The sequence below is a fragment of the Carettochelys insculpta genome, chromosome 6 (genome assembly GCF_033958435.1).
Source record: "Carettochelys insculpta isolate YL-2023 chromosome 6, ASM3395843v1, whole genome shotgun sequence".
Lineage (NCBI taxonomy): Eukaryota > Metazoa > Chordata > Testudines > Carettochelyidae > Carettochelys > Carettochelys insculpta.
Window position 1 is genome coordinate 121,417,676 of NC_134142.1, and position 21,354 is coordinate 121,439,029.

Consider the following 21,354-nt stretch of genomic DNA (forward strand, 5'->3'; position numbering starts at 1 on the left):
GCGCAGTCAAGTAGCACTTTAAAGACCGACAAAATAATTTATGAGGTGATGAGCTTTTGTGGGACAGACCCACTTCTTCAGACCATAGCCAGACCAGAACAGCTGGGGGGGGAGTCAAGAATTATTTTTGCATGCTTGGCTTAATCTAATTCTTGACTCTCCCCTGCCCCTCTACTCTCTGATTTGCTCACCTTGATAATATTTTTCTGGTTTGTCAACCTTGATTACTATTTTTGGTTCTCTGTGCCTTAAATATTGAGTCTGTTCTGGTATGGCTATTTTTGTTAGCAGCCTGGTTCCCTTCTCCCTGGGGCTTGCAGGAGAGGTAATCTGAGCAGGGCAGTTTCCTAGCTCCAGCCAGCAGAGGGGAGCCGAGAACCAGGGGCAGTGCAATCAGATATATGCAGCCAGATATCCCCAACCAAGCTGCACGTGTCTTGGGTTAACGTGACTGACACCCCTGACAGGAGCAGTTTCTCTGTTCCCAGAGTGGCAGGGAGCTGGGAACCAGGCGACCACCTGGCTCCAGGTTCGCCTCCACTCCTTGGAGCCAGGAAACTGACCAAGGCGGCTGTCCTGCTCAGTTTCGGGGCTCTGCAAGTGGAAGGGAGTCAGGAGCCAGATTAGACTCTGAGAACCGGGAAACCGCTCCTGCCGGGGTCGCAGTTGCAGTAACCTGAGACACGTGCAACTTGGTTGCCTGTATCTCAAGGGTTTACTGTACCACCGGCACTCGGACTGTACATAGAGGTCAAAAGGTCAAATTTCGAGGCACCCCCTCAGATAGCATGCTGACCCCTGGTCTAGACAGTGCTGGGTCAGGGGACTGGACTTGATGACCTCTTGAGGTCCCTTCCAGTTCTAGGCTTCTGTGATTAATTTAAAAACAAGGAGAGAAAGTCTCTTCCTCTGACCATTTGAAGCAGTGGTCAGTAACCTCCCTCCCCCGCCCCAGGGTTTGTCATTCCCAAGGGCGGTCGCACGCACAGGTGAGAGGGGTAATTGCCACCGAAAGGCTGAGGGCTGGAGTTCTGCACTGGGCCGGCTGGTGCAAAGCAGCTCTGGTCAGCGTTATCTGCTGCAAATTCCAGCCTGGCTTATGCACGGTTCCACCGCCTGTGTGTTGCCGGGGCTGGCGGATGATGCCTTTCTGTGTCAGTTGTGCCAGCAAGAGGGATCACACTCCAGTGGATTTTGGCTGGGCGGGGGAGCCGCCTACGGAGTGCGGCTTCCAGGGAACATGGCTGTTCTGCATCTGCCCATCCCTGCACTGGCCAGGAAGGGTCCAGCCCCAGGGTGGAGGGTGGGAGGGCTCTGTCTTACCCAGACTGTAGCTGGCTTCAGGCCCCCAGAGCACAATATTTGGTGTTGCATGGAGGTTCCCTGCCCCCCCTTGGATTGTGCAGCCCCTAGGGGACAGCTGGGCCACTCCTTGCTGGGGCTGCCACTGTCCTGCTGGGGAGCTGGAGCCACTCAGCTTTCGGCATCCCCGGTAAATCTCCTCCGTGACCTGGCCCGTGCATGACAGTGGAGCCCTGTGCTGACAGCTCGGCAAGCACAGTGTGCCGGGGGAGCCCTGGTCAGCCAGAGCAGAAGGGAACATGCCCCATAGCTCCTCAGCAGCAGGCTGCGGAAAACGGGCATCACCCAGCCACCAGAATAGGCCCTGGCATGCTCCGTCTGGCACCCCCGAGCCAGTTCTGGAGCGCCTCATCCCAGACAGCTGTCGGCACCTTGCCAAGGGTCCAGAGGAGAGCCATGAGAATGAGGAAGGGTTTGGACACCTGCCTGAGGGTGGCAGACTGCAGGAGAGCCAGCTATTTAGCAGGGCAAAGAGAAGGGGAAGGGTGAGTACTGCGGTGGGGAACAAAGAGTTAATAGTGAGTCCGTGGGGCCCGCAGACTAGAGCATCACACCAGCTATGGGCTGGAAGCTGAAGCTAGACCAGTGCAGCCTGGCAGGGAGGTAATTCGCCACTGGAATGATTTATCCTGGGTTGCGGTGGAGTCGAGACTGGATGTTATTCTACAAGCTCTGCTCTAGGAATGATTGTGGGGTAACAACCTACTACTGCCAGCAGCTGGTGCAGCTCCTTCCAGAGAGCGGGTACCATGAGGTCCCTGCCGCAGGGTGCCCGTGATGGCAAGGCAAGGGAGCTGCTGCTGCCCCTGGGCTCACTCAGGCTGGGGAGCTGCGTGGGGCTTGGCTCAGCTGCCCTGGAGGGTTTTCTCACCTGAGTGAACTGCTTTTAGAAAATCCCACGGGGCCAGGAGGTGGCAGAGGTGGCCCCGGGCTGCATTCGGTTAGGTACTGCCCCTGGCAGCGCCTGCCCTGGAGAGGGAACTGAGAATGACAGCCGGCGGCTGTTCCACCCCACGCAGCCCCAGAAAGGAAATGTGCTGAGGGCGCGACTCACAGCAGAAAGGGAAGTTGGGGCAAGTGAAACCTGGTGATGCCACGTGCTGCCCGGCTCCTGCTCGCTGTGCATGGCTGGCCCCTGGGCTGCCCCCTCGCCACCTGCAGCGGCACTGCCCAGGGCACCTCTGGGGTGCACAGGAGCCAGGCCCCACTGAATGTACCTGCTGCTACTGCAGAGGCAGCTGAGCAGGAATTTCCCACAGTCCTTTGGGGCTGCTCCCCCCCCCGCCCCCGCATGCCATAGGGCCGCACCCATAGACCCTTTAAATGGCCCACAAAGGTCGGGGGGGCGGAGATACTGAGCAGCTAGTAACAGCGGACTCAGCACATGAGGAGGGCAGTGCTGGGGCCGGGGAGGTGCCCAGGCTAGGGCACTGCAGGCCCGAGGGTGAACATGTCATGCACAGAAGGAGCCGATGGGAGACTGGGTTTGGGGCAGCTACCAGGGGGCTGAGGCTCGCCGGGGGCACTCTGTCAGCTGGGGGTTTCTAAGCCCACTGCCTGGGGGCCCTCTGGGCTGGCCGGGCTCACTGCTTGCTGCTCTCCTTGTTCTTGTGCCACCGGGTCTGCTTGTCCTCCCGGGCTAGAGTAAGGGTCCTGGCGATGGGCACTGGCTGGACACCAGCACCTGGGTCTGCCTGCAAACCAGCACTGCAGCCCACCTGGATGAAAGCATGTGGGGGGCTGGCCCACTGCCCCAGGTCAGCGCTAGGGGGCGCTGTGCTGCAGCCAGTACTGGTGCAGGGCCCCAGGTCAGCGCTGGGGGGCGGTATGCTGCAGGGAACGGGGCGGGGGGTGCTCAGTAGGGGGCGCTCTCCCCTGCAGTCAGTAGTGCCCTAGGTCACCGCTAGGGGGCGCTGTGCTGCAGCCAGTGCTGGCCCAGTGCCCCGGGTCAGCACTAGGGGGCGGTATGCTGCAGGGCACGGGGCCGCGGGTGCTCAGTAGGGGGCGCTCTCCCCTGCAGTCAGTAGTGTCCCAGGTCAGCGCTAGGGGGCGCTGTGCTGCAGCCAGTGCTGGCCCAGTGCCCCGGGTCAGCACTAGGGGGCGGTATGCTGCAGGGCACGGGGCGGGGGGTGCTCAGTAGGGGGCGCTCTCCCCTGCGGTCAGTAGTGTCCCAGGTCAGCGCTAGGGGGCGCGGTGCTGCAGGGGGCAGGGGGCTCAGTATGGGAGCAGCAGGAGTCCCTGCTGCCCTGTCCCCAGGTGCAGGCTGCCCCTGCTCCTTCCCCCTCAGATTTCCCCTGCCCAGCTTTTCTCCCAGACCCTACAGCCGCCCTGGAGTCAGCGTGTCCTGCCTGGCAATGGCCGGGACTTTCCCTGCCATGTGGCCCCGGGGAGATGTGGGGCTGTTCCTGTGGTCCCTTCCTATCCCGCTGCACTACAGCTAGGCCAAGATCTGAGCCAGGCTTTGCCCCCCACTGCAGACAGCCCCTTGTACCCGTCCCCTCCGCTTCTACGGAGCCCTCCAGCGAAGGTGCGCGCGCGCGGGTGGGGGGCTTCCTGTGCGCGCCCAGGGCAGGGAAAGGGTCTGCCCCATCTTCTTGCCAGGAGATCAGAGCTGATGTGCTCCCTGCCCTGACCCCAAAATGACCCCAGCACCCTTGGAAACCAGCAGCGCTGGTGCAGGTGCCACTTCCTGCCCGGGACAATGATGCTCCCCTTAACTCTGCCCTGCTGGGTGCTCAACTCAGGGCCATGGGGTATTTGATGGGTAGAGTCCGCTGCTGCCCCTGCGGGGCAGTGTTAAGGTGATGTGGGCGGAGTTAAGGCGAGGGAGAGGCAGCCCCAGAGCCGAGTCCACGCACCCGCAGCAAGCGCCCCTGTCTCAGCGCAGTGTTCCGGGGCCGGGGCTGTGCCTGGACGTCCCTCTGCAGTCAGGCCCCGCCGGGCACACTGGACCCTGCATCTCCGCCCCGGGGTCAGCCTTGATGGAGGCAACAGCGTGAAGGCCGGTCGGGCGCGTCCTGCCACTTTAAGAGCTTCCCCCGCCCGAGGTACACATTTCCTCGCGTCCGAAAGGGGAAGTGCTGCCCGCTCCCTCCCCAGCCCGGACGGGAGCCTGCAGCGCCATGGAGCCAGGTACCGGCGCTGGATCCCCGGTCCCCGCACCCCACTGCCCCTTTCCCGCTCCCTGCGCTCCACCTGCCCCGGCACCCCTGCCCCACTGCCCCTTTCCCGCTCCCTGCACTCCTCCTGCCCCGGCACCCCCGCCCCACTGCCCCTTTCCTGCTCCCTGCACTCCTCCTGCCCCGGCACCCCCACCCCTTCCCCCTCCCTGCGCTCCACCTGCCCCGGCACCCCCGCCCCACTGCCCCTTTCCTGCTCCCTGCACTCCTCCTGCCCCGGCACCCCCGCCCCACTGCCCCTTTCCCGCTCCCTGCGCTCCACCTGCCCCGGCACCCCCACCCCACTGCCCCTTTCCCGCTCCCTGCACTCCTCTTGCCCCGGCACCCCTGCCCCACTGCCCCTTTCCTGCTCCCTGCACTCCACCTGCCCCGGCACCCCCGCCCCACTGCCCCTTTCCCGCTCCCTGCGCTCCACCTGCCCCGGCACCCCTGCCCCACTGCCCCTTTCCCGCTCCCTGCACTCCTCCTGCCCCGGCACCCCCACCCCACTGCCCCTTTCCCGCTCCCTGCACTCCTCTTGCCCCGGCACCCCCGCCCCACTGCCCCTTTCCCGCTCCCTGCACTCCTCCTGCCCCGGCACCCCTGCCCCACTGCCCCTTTCCTGCTCCCTGCACTCCTCCTGCCCCGGCACCCCCACCCCACTGCACCCCCTCCTGCCTCACCGCCCCCACCCCAACGCTTCTCTTGCCCTGGCACCCCCACCCCACTGCTCCTTTCCCTCCCCGCACCCCCTCCTGTCCCGGCACCCTGACCCCACTGCCCCCTGCATCATTGCCCCACTGCCCTTCCCTTCCCCTCCCTGTCCTGTACCCCCCTGCCTTGCCACCCCCCCACTCCTCCTGCCCTGGCATCCCCCCCCACTGTTCCTCCTCTCCCTGCACCCCCTTTTGCCCTGGCGCCCCATCCCACTGCCCCTGCATCCTCCCCCTTCCCCCCCACATCCCATGTGGCCCAGCCACCTGCGCCACATACTCCCCGAAAGTGCTGTCTCTGCTTGGGACAGACACTGCTCATTCTTGTCTCTTGCTGTACCCCATGGGGCTCCCCGAACTCCTCCCGGCTCCCACACCGGGGGTGCAGATTGGGACCAAGGAGCACCAGCAGAGTGGGGCTGGGCTGGCCAAGGGCTGTCCATAGTGATGGGGATTGGGCTGCCTGTGGGGGTCCTTGGGCTGGCAGGAGGGAGAGGCTGGGGGGGCTACAGGGTGGGGCTGGCAGGAAGGGCAGTGGGAGGGGCTGCATCAGGTGGTGGCTTTCTCGTTTCTCTCCCATGTCTGTGGCCCTGCAGGTGGCATTGCCAACGCAGCGATGGAGAAGGACTTGGATTTCTACCAGGAGGCTGTGGGCAATGGGGGGACAGCTGATGGGTTCCTGGCGGGAGCTGGTGTCCGGCCTGGCCTGGATGTGGGGGAGGCTCAGGTGAGACCCATTTCCCTGCAGAGCCGGTCTGGCTGCAGGCTATGTCTGGGCAGCTGTGGGCCCCAGGGCGATGCCAGGGATGGGGGTGGGATAGAGACGTGCTGGCCCCACTGTGGGGAGCTGAGTGCCAGCAGGGTCAGATTAGGGGCTGAACCCTGGAAAAGGGACCTGGGGTCTGGACCCACCTCCCTGATTCTCCTCAGCTGGATGACTTTGTGGGCGCCCACCCCGACTATAACGAGGAGGAGGAGGAGCGCAAATACTTCCGCCGCAAGCGCCTGGCTGTCGTCAAAAACGTGCTGGCCGCCAGCCTGGGCGGCATGCTGACCTACGGCGTCTACCTGGGTATGGCCCCGCCCACTGCTCCCCACACAGCTGCCTGGGTATGGCCCCGCCCACTGCTCCCTACTGCCCCCCAGGTGGCTGCCTTGGTAGGGTCCCACCCACTGGCCCTGCCCACTGCCTCCCAGGCAGCTCCCTGGGTATGACCCCACCCACTGCTCCCTACTGCCCCTGCCCACTGACCCCCAGGTGGCTGCCTTGATATGGCCCCACCCACTGCTCCCCACCGACCCCCCACCCACTGCCCCCAGGCAGCTCGCTGGTTATGCCCTGCCCACTGCCACCCTCCAGCCCCACCCATGGGCCTCAGGCACCTACCCGGCTATGACCCACCTACTGCCCCCCACTGCCCTCCATCTACCCTGCCCAATGCCCCACCCCTCTTCTAGCCCCATTCATTGCTCCCCCTGGCGGGGGTCCTGACCTACACCATCTACCTGTGTATTTCCCCCACTCAACAGGGCTTCCCCCCCGGCCCCACCCCTTGCCCCCTGTCTGGGCCTGACGCTGGGACATGGCGCCTGTCCACCTACAGACCACAGCTCGGGGGCCCCCTTCCCCCATCTCCTGCTGCTGGGTGTTCCCTGTGACGATGTGCCAACCTACTCCGGGTCCCGTGGGTGCGTGTGGGGTGTGATACAGCCGGGGGGGAGTCGGGTGGCCCAGGACCGACCACCCCACCTTTATATCAGCCTTATATAGTGCAGCAGCAATATGTGATTCAGTGTATCTACTTAAAACCTGGGTTTCCACAGTATTATGAGTACCAGGAACAATAACACTCCGATTGTGAACACCACAATGCCCTGTGGCTGTTCTCAGTCCCAATAATTCTCTATACAGCCCCAGCTAGACCAGCTAGTGGTATTTACCGATAGTGATTGATTCATTTATTCGTAACTACAATTACTTAACACTTGTTTATATAGTTATTTATGTGGCATAGGCTGAACACTAGGTTACATACAGCTGTATATCATTACACGTGACTTACCAATAACATCCAATGCTCCCACATCTCACCAACAACTACGTTACAGCAGCCCTTCAAGTCAGAGATACGGCTTGGTTGGGACCTTTCGTGGTGGTGACGTCCGGGTGATCAGGCCGGGGTCTGCTGTCTGGACTGGAAGTTGCTGGCCTCCGCCTCGTGTCCAGGAGCCCACCCCCTTCTTCCTGCTAAATCACCTTTTATACTGTTTCTTACTTGGGGGTTCGATACCTGGCCAATTAAAGCGTTTGTTACCTAATTTGGACTTTCTATCCTCCCGGCCTGTCAGAACATGTTACAAGATTTCCTCTGTCCTTGGTCTGTTTCTGAACCTCCCCTGGGACCCTCTGATGTTGCACAATCAAGATGTTCTCTTTGGGGGGCTTCCAGCTACTCGCCCCAGCTGTTCTCTTTGGGGGCTTACTATCTGCTTGTCAGGATGTTCTCTCTGGGGACTCTCCAACTACTTGTCAACTTTCTGATTTCTTTCTCCTGGCCTGGCTTCAGACCTTCCCGCCGTTGTATGATAGCGTTCCAAGATGGAGTGTATGGTCATTCTGCCTTGCAAGTGAGGCCCGGCCACCAGGTGCTCATGCTCCCACACCCTGGTGCTGCCACATGTCCCCTCCCCTCTCCTTGCAGACACCTGTTGGGGGGGGGCCCTGCCACAGCGCCCCTCCATCCTTGGGGGCGGCTGGGGAGCAACGAAGGTGAGTCGGATCTCAGCCAATTCCAAGCATCCCAGGCCCCAGGTAGCACCCCACCCCTCTGCCCTGGTACCTTTCCCCGTCCTGTCCCTCTGCGTGCAGCTCCCCCATGCGCTGGGCAGGGCTCCTGGCAGGGGGCAGCTTTCACCCGGCTGCGCCTGGCTTCCCCAGGCCTGTTGCAGATGCAGCTGATCCTGCACTACGACGAGACGTACCGGGAGGTGAAATACAGCAACATGGGGCTGCAGGACATCGACAGCAAGATGCTGATGGGCATCAACGTCACCCCCATCGTGGCGCTGCTCTACACACCCCTCCTCATCCGGTACCTGCCCTGCCCGCCAGCCCAGCTGCAGCCCCCTGAGTCCTAGACGCCAGCCCCCACCCGGGCGCCAGACCGGAGCTGGCGGCCCCTGCAGGGGAAAGGCCTGGGTCCTGCTCCTTGTCCTGCTGGGGCCGGAGTGGAGCTGGCATCCCCTAGAGGGGAAGGGCCCCCGTGCCCCAGTCCCTGCCCCCTTTGTCCCCCGAGCTGGCGCCCCCTAGAGGGGAGGGGCCCCTGTGCCCCATTCCCTGCCCCCTTCGTCCCCTGAGGTGGGTCCTGCCCTGGGGCCAGACAGGATCTGGTGCCCCCTAGAAGGGAAGGGCCCCCGTGCCCCATTCCCTGCCCCCTTCATCCCCTGAGGTGGGTCCTGCCCTGGGGCTGGACAGGAGCTGGTGCCCCCTAGAAGGGAAGGGCCCCCCTGCCCCCTTTGTCCCCTGAGGTGGGTCCTGCCCTGGGGCCAGACATGATCTGGTGCCCCCTAGAGGGGAAGGGCCCCCGTGCCCCATTCCCTGCCCCCTGAGCTAGCGCCCTCTGTTGTGAACAGCCCCAAGGGCGGTGCCCTGAGGCAGACGGTGCCACCTGTCTCCCTGGGGAGCTGGCCAGGACGTGGGTCCTCCCGCTGACCCGGCTCCCCCCGGTGGCTGGGCAGGTTCTTCGGCACCAAGTGGACCATGTTCCTGGCTGTGGGGATCTACGCCCTCTTCGTCTCCACCAACTACTGGGAGCGCTACTACACGCTGGTGCCCTCTGCCGTGGCCATCGGCGTGGCCATTGTGCCCCTCTGGGCCTCCATGGGCAACTACATCACCCGGTGAGCTGCCAGGGCGCGGCCCTGCCTGCTGGGGGGGGTTAGGTGGGGGGGATGGGAGCCTGGGGCAGGCGGGGGCTGCCCCCCTGCCCGGTGTGCACTCACAGCCCCCCACCGCAGGATGGCGCAGAAGTACTACGCGTACGTGAACTACAAGGAGGAGCACGTGCAGGAGCAGAAGCGGGTCCCGCGTGGAGCCTACGACGCCTACGTCGTTGTCTTCCAGACCCTCTTCTACAGCTGCTTCCACGTGAGGGGGCCGGGCAGGGGCTGGGCAGGGGTGGGCATGGGGGAGGGGGCCAGGAGCTGGGCTGGGTGTGGACAGGCGAGGGAGTGGGGGTGGGGAGGTGGACTGGGAAGGTAAGGACGGGGGCTGGGCTGGGTCCTGGGGCCCGGGCACAGGAGGAGCATTAGGAGGACAGGGGCTGAGTAGAGGGGCACTGGGAGGACAGGGGCCGGGCCGGGCCGCGAGGGGGCTCTCTGGCTCAGCTCTCCCTTGCTGAGCCACCTGAGCCGAGGCCGCGCCAAGCCCAGGCGGTGGGTGCCGCTGGCTGTGCTGGCCCTGGGCGGCTGGGCAGTGCCAGGCCCCCTCTCCTGGCGCAGAGCTGCAGGCTGAGCAGCGGTCGGAGCCCCCCCACCCCCAGCGCCCCACACCCAGGCGCCGGCCCGGCCTCACCCGCTCCCCTGGCTGTGTTGCAGCTGAGCTTCGTCTGCGCCCAGATGCCCATGTTCTTCTTCCTCAACTCCTACCTGTACGACCTCAACCACACCCTCAGCAGCGTGAAGACCTGCGGTGAGTGGCCTGCCTGCGGCGAGCGCCTCCTGCTGGCCGAGGGGGCAGCCGTGCCCAGCCGGGGCCTGGCTGCCTCCCCGGTCAGCTGGCACTGCCCGGCCCCAGCTGAGCCGCTCCCCGGCGCCTCCTGCGGGCCGGCTGGGCTGTGACGCGGCCTTCGCTCCTCAGGCACGCTGAGCAAAGGGCTGCTCCCCGGCTTCAACACCACCGTGCTCCACAGCCTGCCACGCAGCATGAACCTCATCGTGGTCGAGAGCGTGCTCATGGGGGCCGCGTTCCTCTCCATGCTCATGGTATGGACCGGGGAGGGCGGGGCTGTCCTCTCTGCGCTGTTGGTGTGGGCTGGGGGGGCGGGGCCATCTGGACTGGTGGGGGGGCAGGGCTGTTCTCTCTGCGCTGGTGGTGTGGGCTGGGGGGGGCGGGGCCATCTGGACCAGTGGGGGTCGGGGCTGTCCTCTCTGCGCTGTTGGTGTGGGCTGGGGGGGCGGGGCCATCTGGACCAGTGGGGGGGCGGGGCTGTCCTCTCCGTGCTGCTGGTGTGGGCTGGGGGGGCGGGGCCATCTGGACCGGTGGGGGGGGCGGGGCTGTCCTCTCCGCGCTGCTGGTGTGGACTGGGGGGGCGGGGCCATCTGGACCGGTGGGGGGGCGGGGCTGTCCTCTCTGCGCTGTTGGTGTGGGCTGGGTGGGCGGGGCCATCTGGAACGGTGTGGGGGCGGGGCTGTCCTCTCTGCGCTGTTGGTGTGGGCTGGGTGGGCGGGGCCATCTGGACTGGTGGGGGGGGCGGGGCTGTCCTCTCTGCGCTGGTGGTGTGGGCTGGGGGGCGGGGCCATCTGGACCGGTGGGGGGGGCGGGGCTGTCCTCTCTGCGCTGGTGGTGTGGGCTGGGGGGGCGGGGCCATCTGGACCAGTTGGGGGGGTGGGGCTGTCCTCTCTGCGCTGTTGGTGTGGGCTGGGTGGGCGGGGCCACCTGGACTGGTGGGGGGGCGGGGCTGTCCTCTCTGCGCTGTTGGTGTGGGCTGGGTGGGCGGGGCCATCTGGACTGGTGGGGGGGGCGGGGCTGTCCTCTCTGCGCTGTTGGTGTGGGCTGGGTGGGCGGGGCCATCTGGACCAGTGGCGGGCAGGGGGCGGGGCTGTCCTCTCTGCGCTGCTGGTATGGACTGTGGCGGGGGCATCCTCTCCACGCTCCTGGTATGCACCAAGGGCTCGGGCATGGATCTCCAGGTTCAGGGTGTGGACCAGGGTGGGGCATGCAGCTTTGCTGCCCCTGCTCCTACTATGGGCCAGGAGACGGGACTGAGGGGCCCGGGGGGGGCCACCCCTCGGTGTTCCCTCTGCAGCACTACTCGGGTGGGTGCAGTGGGGCGTGGTGGGAGCTGGGGACAGGTGCTGGTCTCCCACGCCCCGGCCGGCTGGGCCTGCGGAAGGTCTCCCATGCTCCCCCCCGGCCCCCTCAGGTGCTGCTCCTGTGCGGCTCGGCCTATCGCCCCACGGAGGAGATCGACCTGCGCAGCATCGGCTGGGGCAACATCTTCCAGCTGCCCTTCAAGCACATGCGGGACTATCGCCTGCGCCACCTCTTCCCCTTCTTCATCTACAGCGGCTTTGAGGTGCTCTTCCTCTGCACCGGCTTCTCCCTGGTACGGACCCACGGCGGGGAGCACCTGTGGGGGGGCTGGGACTGGGGGGGCTCTGGCGGGGGGGCTGGGTGTGGGGGTGGTGTTTGGGGGGAACTCTGGGGGTCTGGGTCTGGGTGGGGGGTGGCACTGTGCTGGGGGGGAACTCTGGGGGGCTTGGTGTGGGTGTGGGTGGGGGTACGGTGTTCTGGCAGGGGGCTGGGCATGGGTGAGGGGGTGGTGCTGTGCCGGGGGGGGCTGGGGGGAATTTGAGGGGGCTGGGCGTGGGTGGGGCTGTGCAGCAGGAATGGGCTGGCTGAGAGGCAGTCGGGGGCTGTGCTCTGCTGGGGGAGCAGTGTTCGGGGGGGGGGCGGGCTGAGGGAGTCGGGAGGGCGGGGAGGGGAGCTGCTCTTGGGCGGGGGCCCAGCTGCACTGACCAGCCCCTGCCTTCCCCCAGAACTACGGCGTCTGCGCCATCGGCCTGGAGAAGCTGGCCTACATCCTCACGGCTTACGGCTTGTCAGCCGCCGCCTTCTCCAGCCTGGCGCTCTCCATGCTGCGTCTGCCCCGCCAGGCCCCGCTGCTGGCTGGGGCTGCGGTCCACACCGTCCTGCTGATTGCCCTGTTCTGCTGGGCGCCCCAGCCCCATGGCCTGGCCCAGGCCCCCCTGCTCTACCTGGTGGCCGCCCTCTGGGGGCTTGGCAGTGCCCTGAACAAGACCAGTCTCAGCAGTGAGTTTTTGTGGGGGGCAGGGAGGTGGGGTGCAGCCCTGGGCTCTGTGCCAGCCAGGCCCTGCCTATTGCTCCCAGTACCTGCAAGGTGGTGCCCCCCACAACCCATGGGAATGGGGCAGCGAGAGCTGGGGCGGGAGTCGCCCGGCCTGGGAGATGCTGGGGATGGAGCCTAATCCCAGTGGCAGCCCAGCTGGCCGTCCTGGGGCAGGAGGCCTGAGTGGAACCCAGTGGCTCTGCAACAGGGTTTTGGGCCTGTCTATGCAGTGGGGAGGCCCCACAGCAGCTGTGCCTGTCGCTTCACAAGGCCGAGGCTGGACAGGATTTATGGGATCGCTGCAAAACAGAGCCGGTTAGGGATCCTTGTACTTTATCTGCTCCCAGTTACTGCTCATCGTTCACAAGCTACCCATTAACAAGCCACATGCAACAGGAACGTAGCAGTCCGGACAAGAGGCCCTTTGGCGTGCTTACGTCCCTTCTGCTGGGGGAGTTCTGGTCCCAACGTGCCTCACGCCAGGGCCCTGGCGCAGGATGCTCCTGCTGGGGAAAAATCCAAGGCACCCCAGAGGTGGAGGGTCACAGCTCAAACTCAGCTGGGACGGGACCTCGCTGATTTTACCCCTTAGCCGTTTCCTAGCTATGCACATACTGGCTCAACGCCACTTCTAACGTTCTCGTGGAGCTGAAGCCAAAGCTGCCCTGGTTCCTGGCCTCTCTCGGGTCCCGCCTCTAAACGCAGGTGGCAGGAGATGAGAGGACGATCTCGTGTTTAGGTTTACGGGGTCCCAGGCTGTAACACAGGGATGGGAACTGGGTGGTACCACGGGAACGGAAGTTTCCACTCTTCCTCTCTGGGGCCTTTGGTTGGCATGTTACGTGACAGTGCCCTGTCCTCATGCCCCTGTCTCTCTCCCTCTGCCCCGCTGCAGCCCTCCTGGGGATGCTGTACCAGGACAAGGAGCGCCAGGACTTCGTCTTCACCATCTACCACTGGTGGCAGGCGCTCGCCATCTTTGTGGTGTACCTGTGGTCGGGCCTGCCCATGAAGGTGAGGGAGGGCTGTTCCCAGCCTGCTCTCAGGTGGGGCAGGGTGCGTGGGAGGCACAGGCCTGCGGGCAGAGGGGGTGGGATGGGAGCTATTTTCCCCAGCTGTGGAGCAATCACCTCACTCCCCAGTGCCGCTGCTGGGACCTGGAGGGTCGGGAAGTTGGGCTGAGTCTTTCCTTGGCTCCTGGATCTTACGAGTTCCTTACAGGCCTGGTCCCAGTTTGGGTCCGCACAGGCGCAGTAGAATCAGAATCCTAGGGCTGGAAGAGACCGTGGGGGGTCGGCGAGTCCAGCTCCCGGCCCCAAGCGGGATCAGCAGCCCCCTTCCTGTAACTTGCCCTCTGGTGCTTGGGGGAAGGGAGACCCCAGCCGGTTCCCTCCCCTAGGCCCAGCTGTTGGGGGGGAGATTCCAGGCCTGCCCCTGCTCATGGTGCTGCCTCCGTCCCCGCAGGCCAAGCTGTCCATCATGCTGCTGACGCTGCTGGCTGCGGTGCTCTCTTACCTGTGGATGGAGCACAAGCTGGCCCGGCACGTGCTCTTCCGGCTGCCCAAGATCCCTAAGCCGCGGCACAAGGTGCGGGGCTACCGCTACCTGGAGGCCGAGAACTCGGACGAGACGGGCTCGGAGGGGGAGTCGGAGCAGGACAGCGAGGGCCCCCAGGGGCAGCCGGAGGGGGCTGCCCGGCAGCGGCGTCTGCGCAAGGGCACTGATGACTTGAAGCCGGGGGAGGAGGAGGAGAACGCGAACTAGGCCCCCTCCCCACGCCCGCAGCCTCCACCAACGCGCTGCTGTTTCCGCACCCGGCTCGCTCGCTGGATGGGCGCCACCGCCCTGGGCCTGCCAGGCTGGGCAGCATCCCCTGCCCTCCTGCGGACGTGGGGGAGGGGATCGGAGGCAGAGTGTACCCCACACTCCCAGCCACTCTAGTGCCCCCTCCCGATGCCACTGGCGGCCTGTCCTGCCAGGACTCCCCGTCCCCCCAACAGGCAGGTTTGCAATCGGGCTGCCACCCAGAAAGCCCCCTGCACTGGTTGGGGTCGCCTGGAGGTTCTCAGGAGCCAGGCCTGGTCCCCTGGCTTAGGGACAGGCTTGTGTCTGCTCCCGCGTGTGCAGGGTGCTGTCCGTCTGGGGCCCTGGGCAGCAGTGGGGGGAGAGGTTGGAGCACAGGGGTAGTGCTGTAGTTCCATGCTGGGGCTGGCAGCTGCCCTCTGCCAAGCATGGCGTGGCCAGCACTGCTGGGTGGCTGTCATGCGTGGGCAGTGGGGATGGTCCCATCTGTAAAGGGCAGCTGTCGCTTTTCCCAGCGCAGCCAGGGGCCGGGCCGGGCCAGGCCAGGCCCCAGCCCTGCCGGGCAAGCAAGAGACAGGCAGCACAAGCCCTCAGGGCAGTCTCTGCTCCCCTCAGGCATGTCCTGCAGCCTGGCCCGCGTGTGAGCAGGGGCAGCCCCTGAGGCCGGGCCAGCCTGGTACGGGTGCTGCAGAGCCCTGCCCTGCTGGCCAGGAGCTACCCTTCCTGCCGTCCATCCCTCCCTCCCCACCCGCAGCAAGAAGCCAAGCAGGCTGGGCCTGCAAGCTGAGGCCGGGGGCCAGAGCCAGGCCCTGTCTAGATCATGCCCCCCCCACCCCGCCGTCCTTAGTGTTCTGCTGTGCTTTGTCAAGGCCCTGTCCCAATAAAGATCCTGCCAGCGCTGTGTGTGTCAGAGCCGTGGGGGCTGCAGTCGTGGGGCCTGGGAGGGCAGGCCCTGCACCGGCCTGATGCCCACACACATCGGCACCCTGGCCCAGCCCTCGGAGCTGCCTCGCCAGGTTGGCTCCCGGGCCGAACCCGGCAGGAGGGGAACTCGGCTCTGCTCTCCCCTCAGAGGAGGATAAAGCCGTCTGAACCCAGACCGCTGGGGCAGGGCGGGGCCAGGCTCTCGGCGTGCAGCCGGGGCGCACGGACCTGGCTTGGCATGGAGCGAGCGGGCCGTGTGCTCGCTCGGCAGAGGGATGAGGGAGTGGGCCCCACGGCCGGCGCTGCGGCATTCGCTGGCACTGGCTCTACGGAGCAGTTGCAAGCCCGGGGGCTGGTGCAGAATGGGCCCTGCTCCAGCCAGCCAGGGGGACACCCAGAACAGCTGCCAGCACACCCTGCCCTGCCGGCCAGTCTAATTACAGCAAACCTGTGGCCTGGTTCTTCACCCTGCCCTGCAGCCTGGACCATGGTGCACCCTGCCTGCTTGGAGCTGACCCCCTGATGGCCCAGGCCAGCTGCTTTCCAGCTCCTCCCCCTGGGCATGTCTGAGCTGGCAGGCCCTGTGGCTATGCAGAGTGAGCTGAGCAGGGCCGGGGCAGGCAGGGATGGGGCAGAGGAGGTGGCTTGGCTGAAGTGCTGGAGGGAGCAGAACAGCAGAGAGCAGTACTGAAGGAGGGGGCCAGGCACTGGGCAAGGAGAAGAGGTGGGAAAAGTACCCAAAAAGTTACCTGGGTACAAGCTCAGCTGCTGGGGGGGGGGGGTGGTAATTGAGTAAAAGTTCAGGTGTGAGTGAAAGTACAAAAGTATCGCATCTTAATTGGACTCAAGCATCCGAAAGGAGCCCGGGGTTTCCAGGGGGCGGCCGCTCTTCGATTCTGGATACTTGAGCGCGCCTGGGAGATGAGGCTGCCGTACTTCTTCTTAAGTAGTTTTCCAGCCGGCCTCGCTGCCTGAATTACATTCTCCCCACGGCACCTGTGCTTGTACTCAAGCTACCTTTGGGGGCACTTTTCCCACCTCTGGTGGGGAGGGAAGCCACACAGCAGCCTGCCTGCATGCTTGTCCCTCCCGGGTGCCCTCACCCCCCGGGGGAGCCCTGGCTGGAGTTCCACCCCCAGACACAGCCGGTCGGCCATGGAGCAGGACCAGGCTTGCCTGCTGGGCCTTCTATGGTGGGGGTGCAAACTCTGCCAGCAGCTAGGCAGGGCTCTCCGCAGCCTCACCCTGCCTGGGGCACAGCTACCAGGACATCCACAAGGGGAATGAACAACCTGTCCCCGGCTTATTCCTCCCAGGAAGTGGCCAAATCTTGAGGCCCTGCTCCTACCCTCGGGGAGCGTCTGATGCCCCAACTCTCTGCTCCCCTTGTAAGAAGAGGGTTCTGGGGGGATCTCATGGGAAGTGAACTGCTTAAAAGCAGGGCCACTTACAGCCTGAAACTTGGGTCCTGCACTCAGAGGCACCAGACCGGCGCCCCCCAGAGCACATCTGTTCACAGCACTGGCTAACGAGGCGGCACAAGCAATTCTGTTAACTAAACAAGCCCAAATCCCTCAGCCTCTCCTCGTAGGTCTTGTGCTCCAGCCCCTTGATTGTGGCCCAAGCCCATGGACAGAGCGCTCAGCTCACCAGCAGCCTGGCTGGGTTCGTCCTCCTCACCCGTGGCCTCTGGCTGGGCCGGTGATCCAGGAAAACCCAAGAGCCTCTGGATGTGGCGCTGGCCAGAAGGAGCCCAGCCCTGCACGTGTCAATGCCCTGCACAGTGCTGGTCTGGGGCAGCCTCACCAACCCTCAGCGGAGCTCTGGAGTGGCAGGGCTGGCGGCTGTATTTCCAGGCCATTCGGACCCAGACCCCACCACAGCAGCTCCCAAGGCAGGGGGTTAGCACTTCCTTCACTCATGCCTCCCCCGCCACCCTGGGTCTGACCCCCCCCCCCCAGGCCAGATTACCTCTTCCAGCTGCCTGGGTGGGGCCAAAAAAGGGGGTTCAGTGTGCAGGAGGGGGCTGCTGGGGACCAGGTGTGAAGGCTGGATGGGAGGGTGCGGATCTGAGAAGGAGTGGGGTTCAGGAGCAGATTGTGGGGGTCTAGGCAGGAGGAGGTACAGGAACAGGGTAGGAGTCGGGGGGGGTTGGACAATGCTGGGGGGGTTGCTTACCTCTGCATGCTGCTGCCCCCCCCCTGGCTAGGGCAATGCACTTGGGTTTTACCCACCAAAGCTCCTGACCTAATAAATGTGTTAGTCTCTAAGCTGTCCCAAGCCTGCCCATCGCGTGGGAAGGAAAGTGTTAAAGTTAGCAGGGATTCCTTGTGGTGGGATTTTATGCTATTGTTTTGGGACATGGGGAGGAGTATCTTCCTTTCAGTGGGTCACAAAAGAAAAGAAAAAAAAAAGAAAAATAAAAAGGTACCACCCTAGAGGACACCAAGCCCAGCAAATCTTCTCATCCTGCTTGTGCCGGGTGTGTGTGGGGCAATGTCCAGGGTGTAGGGGGTAAGACTATTGGCAGAGGGCGGTGGTCCCTTTAACCTGAGCGCTTGTACTTCCTAACATCGGCCAGAGACCTGTTCCCAAATACTTCTTAGAGTGCAGCGTGTAGAAAAACACCCACTGGCTTTAGCATTTGGTCAACGATGAAAAATCCACAATGACCCTGGTTAAATTTCCAGTCTGAATTGGCCAAGCTTCACCTTTTAGCCTTTGGATCCTGTGCGATCTTTCTCTGCTGGATGGAAAGGCCCATTATTAAGTATTCATCCCCCGTGTCTGTACTTACTGACCACAGTCAAGTCACCCCTTTGACCGGCTCTTTGTTAAAGAAAACGGACTGCGCTCCTTGCAGCTGTTATTGTTACTTGAGAGCTCTGCAGAAGCTGCAATCTTGTTTCTTTCACCGATAGCAGTTGGTCCAATAAACGATATTACCTTTCTCACCTGGTCTCTCGGCGTAACTGGGCTCAACACTATTATCGACCCATTTTATGATCTCATTAAAATCCCATTTTCCATGCAACCTCTGGGCTGACCATACTAATGCTACCAGCTCTTAACTGGTCTTGATTATGACCTATAGAGGCTTTTCTAAAATTTGCCAGGCAGTGATGCCGGGAGACTGGTCTACTGGGATCTCTGGTTTATCCTGTTTAAGCATTTGATATGACTCTAGCTTTTTATTTATTAACCCTTCCCCACAGTTTCAAGCTTTTTGAGGCAGGGACTGTCTTTTTTGTTCTGTTTCTACACAGCACCTAGAAAGGCAGGCCCCAGGTCCGTGACTAGGGCTATTAGGCACCACAGTAATAACCCTAGCAACATTGATAGCGCAGAGGTCTCCTTGGCCAACTCTTTTAATACTCTTGGGTACCAATGATCAAATGTAACTTTATTAGAATAAGGTTCTGACGAAACCACATTAGCTGTTTTGTTCTTATTGGAACTCCTCAGACATGTGTAAACAGATATCTATAGCACGATTTGAACCCAGGCCGACTGCACCATAGTCAAGGATAATACCATATCTTCACCACATCAGTTGGCAGAAAGGAGCATATGTAGATGAGTTGGATTGATCGCTTTCCCAGCTAATTAGACCAACAACTGTTGGCCATGTGTGCTACGTTCCCAAGCAAGTGAACTGTAAGCACATGGCCAACAGTTATTGGTCTAATTAGCTGGGAACGTGATCAATCCAGCTGATCTAAACTTAACTTTAATAATTACTGTTCGGTGTCCTCCCTGGTTACTGACAGCTTCGGGAGAATTTCCTTCTCATGTTATTCTCGTGGCTGTCCAGCCTGTTCCTCCTGCGACGCAGCCGAAAACCTCATCTCGTATCTGCACTATTCAAGCCTCCTCCTTTCTGGCTTTGGGCACTGCTAGGCTCATCTTTCCGGCTTGAGGCTCTGAGAGTCAGCCCCTACATCCCCCTGCAGGCTCCCCTTCCACCGCATCAGAGGTGACCTTGTGGGCCCAGATCGTCAACGATATTTAGACATCAGGCCCTGGGGTTGTAGCTGTAAATGCTTAAGATGCTGCCCCCCACATAAGCAAAAACAAATCTGGATTTGTGTCATCCAGGGTTGTGCTTGGTTTGGGAGGCGTCCGTAGTCCCCTTACGATGGACATCAGGCATAATGTGGTATCTGTTTCTAACAAGTTCCCATGTACCAGTGTGCATTTGAAATACTGGACAGTGTGAGACAGTCAGGACTTTCCCTTGCATGCATACTGCCCAGTCTGCTGATTAGTGTCGGTCGGTACACAGTGATTGGCAACCCTCGATGGAAATCAGGGGATGTTAACTGTCTTGGGCCCTTGTCTTCACCCATAAGGCCCCTCTCAGTGTAGCGCTCTCCTGCAACTTAGGCCCTCTAGTAACGTAGGACACGGACATCCACCACATTCTCACCCTTTCCTGCCTGCCAACAGCTTCTCCCCGTTGTAACTCTGTGCTTTTGCCCACGTTGCTGCCCCGACACATGGGAACTAATGCATCAGCCACTAACTTCTTCTCCTCCAAATCCCTCATGCCTGCCTCCTTCATGACTCCGACAGAACCCTGCCTGCCCAGCTGTCCAGCAGCTAGGAGTCCCTCTCCCCCACTCACTCTATGCCCCTCTTGTCTACAGCACCGCACCTGCATAACCACCAATCTTTAACAGTTCTCCATAGCACTGCTTGCATGTGAGTTTCTCCCCAGACCCTTAGCATTGACACTCACTGAGGTGTGGCCTGTAGCACAGGCATTCTCTCCTCCTCCTCCCCCACCGGCTGACACAAAACTAGGGGGAGAGGCAGATACGTTGGAAGGTAGAGAGAGAATCCAGAGTGACCTGGATAAATTGGAGGATTAGGCCAAAAGAAATCTGATGCGGTTCAACAAGGAGATGCGTAGAGTCCTGCTCCTAAGACGGAAAAATCTCATGCATTGGTACAGGCTCGGGACCAACTGGCTCAGCAGCAGTACAATGGAAAGGGACCTGTGGGTTATGATGGATGAAGGGCTGGGTATGAGTCAACAGTGTGCCCTTGTAGCCAAGAAGGCTAACAGCATACTAGGGTGCATTAAGAGGAGCACTGCGAGCAGATCTGGAGAAGTGGTTGTTCCCCTCTATTCGACACTGGTGAGGCCACATCTGGAATAGTGTGTTCCGTTTTGGGCCCCCCAGTATAAAAAGGATGTGGATGTGCTGGAGCAGGTTCAGCAGAGGGCAACGAAAATTATTAAGGGGCTGGAGCACAAGACCTCTGAGGAGAAGCTGAGGGATTTGGGCTTGTTTAGTTTACAGAAGAGAAGACTGAGGGGTGATTTAATAGCAGCCTTCAACTTCCTGCAGGAGGCTCTAAAGAGGAGGGTGAGAAAATGTTCTCATTGGTGTCAGATGGCAGAACAAGGAGCAATGGTCTGAAGTTACAGAGGGAGAGGTGTAGGTTGGATATTAGGAAAAACTACTTCCCCAGGCAGGTGGTGAAGCACTGGAATGCGTTGCCAAGAGAGTTGGTGGATCCCTCAAGGTTTTTAAGTCCCAGCTTGACAAAGCCCTGGCTGGGATGGTTTAGTTGGGGTTGACCCTGCTTTGGGCAGTGGCTGGACTAGATGACCTCCTGAGGTCCCTTCCAGCCCTGGGATTCTATGATTAAGATGGCTTCAAACTAGGGGAGCCCTTGGGCAGGGACCCCCTAGTTCAGGTCTAGTGAGTGGGCATTAGGCACAGCCACCCCAGGGTGGGCACTGTGGGGTCCTAGTGTCTTAATGGGGGAGAGGCCTTTGCTAGGGCCTTCCCTGGGGAAGCTGGTGGGTCTGTGCCCCCGAGGTGCAGAAGGGCTTGGCCACAGCCCCCCGCAGTGTACACTCTCTACCCCCCAGATGTGGTCGAGGCCTAGACACGGGCTGCCAACTTAGTAATTGCACGAATCTCAGCAGCCCTGCCCTGCCCCCACTCGCTCCACCCCTTCCCGGTCTGTCACTGTCACTGTCACTGTCACTGGGCTGGGGTAGGGGGTCAGGGGGTGGGAGGGGGTTGAGGCTGCGTTAAGGGGTGGGAGAAGGTCCGAGGCCGGGCTCTCCTCTCGGCCCCACGGTGCCACCGCACGGACTGCCAGCGGCCTGGCTGGCGTAGCCAAAAGGAGCCACGGGGCGAGCCAGTCCCCACCTAGCTGCTGCCCCCTAGATACAGCCCCCCAGCTGCAGGGGCCTTGCACCCCCACCCCACTGCGGGCTCCGCGCCCCCTCGCGCGGGACCCGGCCCCGCCCCGCCTGGGGTCTCCGGCCGGGTGGGTGCCCGGGCACTCCCCGCCTCCCAT

At 62.4% G+C, this 21,354-nt stretch overlaps 1 protein-coding gene across 3 annotated transcripts; it reads left to right on the forward strand.

The window, feature by feature from the left end:
• The first annotated feature begins 4,456 nt into the window (after positions 1–4,456).
• UNC93B1 (unc-93 homolog B1, TLR signaling regulator) lies at positions 4,457–15,005 on the forward strand. 3 transcript variants are annotated; one of them, XM_074998139.1, is made up of 12 exons: positions 4,457–4,494; positions 5,830–5,960; positions 6,164–6,305; positions 8,172–8,325; positions 8,972–9,133; positions 9,251–9,380; positions 9,830–9,923; positions 10,092–10,216; positions 11,377–11,559; positions 11,993–12,266; positions 13,199–13,317; positions 13,768–15,005. In XM_074998139.1, exons 1-12 carry the CDS (start codon positions 4,485–4,487, stop codon positions 14,065–14,067), a joined length of 1,824 nt encoding a protein of 607 aa, XP_074854240.1. In that variant the 5' UTR covers positions 4,457–4,484; the 3' UTR covers positions 14,068–15,005. The 3 variants fall into 3 exon arrangements, with proteins under 3 accessions (XP_074854240.1, XP_074854239.1, XP_074854238.1); XM_074998138.1 differs by lacking the exons at positions 4,457–4,494; positions 5,830–5,960 and having other exon boundaries at positions 6,165–6,343; positions 7,346–8,325; XM_074998137.1 differs by lacking the exons at positions 4,457–4,494; positions 5,830–5,960 and having other exon boundaries at positions 6,168–6,305; positions 7,346–8,325.
• The last annotated feature ends 6,349 nt before the right edge of the window (positions 15,006–21,354 follow it).